The following is a 4,298-nucleotide window of genomic DNA, read 5'->3' on the forward strand; positions in this document are numbered from 1 at the left end:
GACCATCATCATATATATTCAAAAGAAGGAGTTGTAGGACCTGAACTTGTTGAGGGGGAGGGGTCATCATAGGAAGCAAGATAAGGCTTTTTGTACATGAATAGCTTCTTTTTTCTAAATGGAGATGACTCATGGGTGTGAATGCAAAGATGCATACGTTTTCCTGAGAAATAATGACCATATTTATTCGTTGTTCAATATGTGTGGTCGTTTCTCCTCCGCTCTCCTAGGTTGTTCTAAGTTATTGTTATTGCTGAATTGCATTTTTACAGGGATGAAGGCGTGTGGAGATAGATTTTTCTTAGATTACACTTGAGAATACTGTGCATTTTTATATAAAATGGACCACAAAGTAAAGCAGTCATTAAGGTTAAAAAGAAAATCGGAATTTTTAAATGAAATTGATGCTGGCAAATCAAAGAAGACTGTAGTAGCTATAAAATACGGAGTTACTCAAAACACAATATCGAAGATTATTAAAAATAAGCGTAAAATTGAAGCGGCTAGGAGTATAAAAAAATTTCAACCAAGCAGAAAACGATTGCGAGTGGCGAAAAATAAAGAAATCGAAGAGGCTTTGTTCCGATGGATTTAAGAGGCGTGAGATCAAAATCTCATTCTTTTTAGCTCCATTTTCTGCACGTTATTTTGCGGATGCTTTAAATGATTTTAGGTGTTCTTCGGGATGGCTGCAAAAATAGATTTGAAGTAATTTGTAAAGAAGTGAACGTTTCTACAATGAAATTTCGTATTTTTCATATTGAGATCTAACTAAATGACGTCACTAAGTAGCGATTGCATGGTTCAATTTTCGACATTTTTTAAAAATTTCTCAAAAGATACTAAGCAAGATTTCTGGTATTCAGTTCCTGCAATTTTTCTTGCTTAGCAGTAAAATTCAAAGCTTTCAGACTTTTAAGGGACCGACAGAAGATTATGAAGGGAAACAAATGTTTTTGAGCACCCTAATCCAGAAAATCAAACAATAAGCTTGTAACTTGTATCGTTCACTTTGGTTGTTATTTTCAATAACTTGGTTGTTATTTGCAGTAACTCATATTTATCTATGAGCGTTGTTTGTCTAACCTTTTTTTTCCTTCTATAATTGTAAAAATATTGAATAAAACTAAAGAAAGCAATTTTAGCGCAAATTAAAATTAATATCGAAATTATTGTTTTAAAATTTGAAAAAATTCGTTAGAAACTGCACAAGGTTTATCTTAAATAGTTTGTTTATTCTGCGCATGCACGAAAAAAGTTTAACAAATAATTTTTCATAATTTTGTAGTGAATCGTATTTGGTAACTGATAAAAAAAAAGTCTCAATTAGTTATCTTAAAAATTAAAAAAAATTCAAGACATTTTCTAAGTAGTCTTTGTACTTTTAAAAGAAAGTTCAAAACGATAAGGGAATTTTAACAAATTTTTTTATAGGCCATTTTAAGGACGTCTATTTTCCGAAACTACAAAATAAAATTTGCGGAAAACTCCTATTCATTTTTTTCAAAATACAAAAATTATTTAAAACTAAACTAAAACTTGCTTGCAACTTTTGAAATTTTGAAGATATTAAAATCAGATTTGTTTCATTAGTTGCGAAATAGAAATCACTGCAAAATTACATAAAAAAAACTTTTTAATATTTCCAGGCATGCGTAGTATAAAAAAACTACTTTAAATGCTCATAGTTTCCGCAGTTTTTAACGAATGTTTTCAAATTTTAAAACATTAATTTTGTAATTATTTTTTAAATTGCTCCAAATTCTTTTTTAATTTTATTGAATATTTTAAAATTATAGCAAAAAAACCAAAATAAAAAATTTAGTTTCTTTATAAAAATGTATTTTTCTCCCTAAATATTTAAGCTAAGTTTACTTAAGGTTATGCGGGTATTGCAATAGCAACCAAAGTACAAATTACAGGCGTATCGCTTGATTTTCCGGCACATGGTGTTCAAAAATACTTATTTTCTTTCATAATTAATTAATTGTCGGTTCCTCAAACCTCTGAAAATTTTAAATCTTATTGTTAAGAATGAAAAATTGCATGAACTAAATAGCTCTAAAGTTACAAAATAATCCAACTATTTTTTGTGAAATTAAAAACTGAAAGTGTCTCTTCCATTTTTGTAGAGTTGTGTATAGAGAATTGAAGTTAAGGAAATTGACCTAGGGACTCTGCAAACATTGCGTTGCAATGGGAGTTGGAGTTTCGTGATTCAATTACTTTTACAGTCAAGGGGGGAAAGGAGATATGAAATTGGAAAATACAGATATATTCTGTTATCCTTCTACGAAGAATAACAGAGGTCAAGAATTTTGAACACAAAGATTCCTAAAGAGTGTTCTACTCAAAAATGTACAATGTGTATGTGTACTAGAAACATTCCACAAAAATAAGACATACATTATGTTTTGTGCTAAGTTACACTTTTGGTTATAATTTCGCGTCATAAAATTAGATTACTGTTGTGAAAGTTAAAATTGAAGCAAATCCAAGTAGGTAGTGTAAAATTTTTTATGGAACCATGGGAGGAGGTTTGTGATTCGATTATTTTTACTAGAAAGGGGAGAGGAAATTTGCTGAAAATATGCTGATGTAATATTTATATGCCGCCCTGGTGGCAGAGGGGTCAACGTGCCTGACTGTGAAGTCAATGGTTGTGGATTCGAGTCTCGCTCAGCAGGGCAAGGATGTTTCTCTCTGTGTGTTGATCTCGATTGTGTGATGTGCGAATGTGACCCACCCTATAAACAGGTGTGGCAGTGTTGCAGGGGTAATGTTGCTCGTCTCCGTGACTCAGGTTCACAGGTGTCCTCTGGGTAACGATAAATGAGCAACACTTCCGGCATCTTCCGAGGTGATTCAGTGCCTGTCGTAAAAAAGAGAAAAAATATTTATATGACTACTGGAATGATAACTCTACTGGCAAAATAATTCTATCATTACCTATTTATCTGCCCAGTGTTTGCCTAAAGTATGCTTTCATTAAAGTGCAATTCTTTAGTACAACTTCTTCCTAAATTGTCCCGTAGATCGTAAAGACACTGTTTCGAGTAGAAAACCCGAAGTCAAGTATCACTGGCTGCCGTCAGTAAGCGGTTGGGTGACCACTTTGATAAGTCTGCGTAGGGCCCGATGGTTGGCGGTATCGGTCCTCGTTAAATTGTTCGACCATAAAGTGCTCGATTTCCCGCGTAGTCAGCGGGCTACCAAAGCAGAGGAGCTATCCCCTCTGCAGGGGACCAAAATTGCGATGAAATGTCTTCTGATCATCCTCTGGGTTGTTTCTCAGACCATCATCAATAGCCTATTGTGCAACTCTAGTGCACACCTCTATCATTACTTTTCTATTTACTAAAAATATTTGAACAGCTCTTTGGCAATTCAAAATATATCTGTAATTACTAATGTTTATAAAGAGCACGCAGGAGCACTTTCACGCTAGCCAAGTTTGTTTAGTAAACTGTTTTTTTTTTATTATTATTATTATTATTAACTCATATAATTTTTATTTTTCAGTAATAGCGTGTTTGGATTCCAAGACATCGTTGTGCAAGAGTTCAATACCGTGATGCATCGGTCTGTTCAAGTCTTATTTCTGTACATTAAATGCATCTACTACGGTGGATACGGTGGATCAAAAATAGGTATGGAAACATTGCAACGTTTGTGGGCAACAACACCAGATCCTTTCTTATCAAAGAGTCAATTCTTGTCCTGCTTTAAGGAATTGCAGGCTGATGTTCAGCCTGAATTGCACAGAGCCTGGGATTGGTATCAGAAGAATGTACTGACTGACAATGATTCTGGTGAGAGTTCACCTCGATCTCTAAAACACATTTCAAGGTGTGCCATCCGCCGAAGATTAACAGAATGCTCACATGTACCAAATTGCGTTAAATCTTTTGAAATACCTGTAACCCTAAAGAATTATCTGCGCTTGATCTAATAAAGTAAATTAATTTACATCTTGAAATTTTTTATGATTTTGCTTTGGTCTTATTAATTTTGAAATTCTTTTTTTAAATCCATAACTGAATTAGAACCCTTAGAAAATGGTAAATGTCGATATTTCCAACAGTCTCTCTATTACTCATCATTCGAATAAGTTTGAAATAAATCAGTTGAGTGATTTTAAAGAAATAATAATAAGGAAAATCCTTAGATATATTTTTGGCCCAGTACAGGAAAGAGGTTGTTGGCGAATCAGATACAACTTTGATATATATAGACTCTATGGACAACCACAGGTAGTGCAGGTTATCCGAAGCAATAGATTAAGATGGCTTGGCCAT

The 4,298-nt window shown here is 33.4% G+C and overlaps 1 protein-coding gene across 1 annotated transcript in view; it reads left to right on the plus strand.

Annotated features, from left to right (window-relative positions):
- LOC107445666 (uncharacterized) overlaps positions 1–3,979 on the plus strand; it is a 24,427-nt gene extending 20,448 nt beyond the window's left edge. Inside the window, exon 2 of the mRNA XM_043039394.2 lies at positions 3,523–3,979. Within this exon, the coding sequence (XP_042895328.2) occupies positions 3,523–3,952 (430 nt within the window). The 3' untranslated portion in view covers positions 3,953–3,979. The remainder of the gene's footprint in view (positions 1–3,522) is intronic.
- The last annotated feature ends 319 nt before the right edge of the window (positions 3,980–4,298 follow it).

This window comes from Parasteatoda tepidariorum, chromosome 3 (genome assembly GCF_043381705.1).
Source record: "Parasteatoda tepidariorum isolate YZ-2023 chromosome 3, CAS_Ptep_4.0, whole genome shotgun sequence".
In the NCBI taxonomy this organism is placed as follows: domain Eukaryota; kingdom Metazoa; phylum Arthropoda; class Arachnida; order Araneae; family Theridiidae; genus Parasteatoda; species Parasteatoda tepidariorum.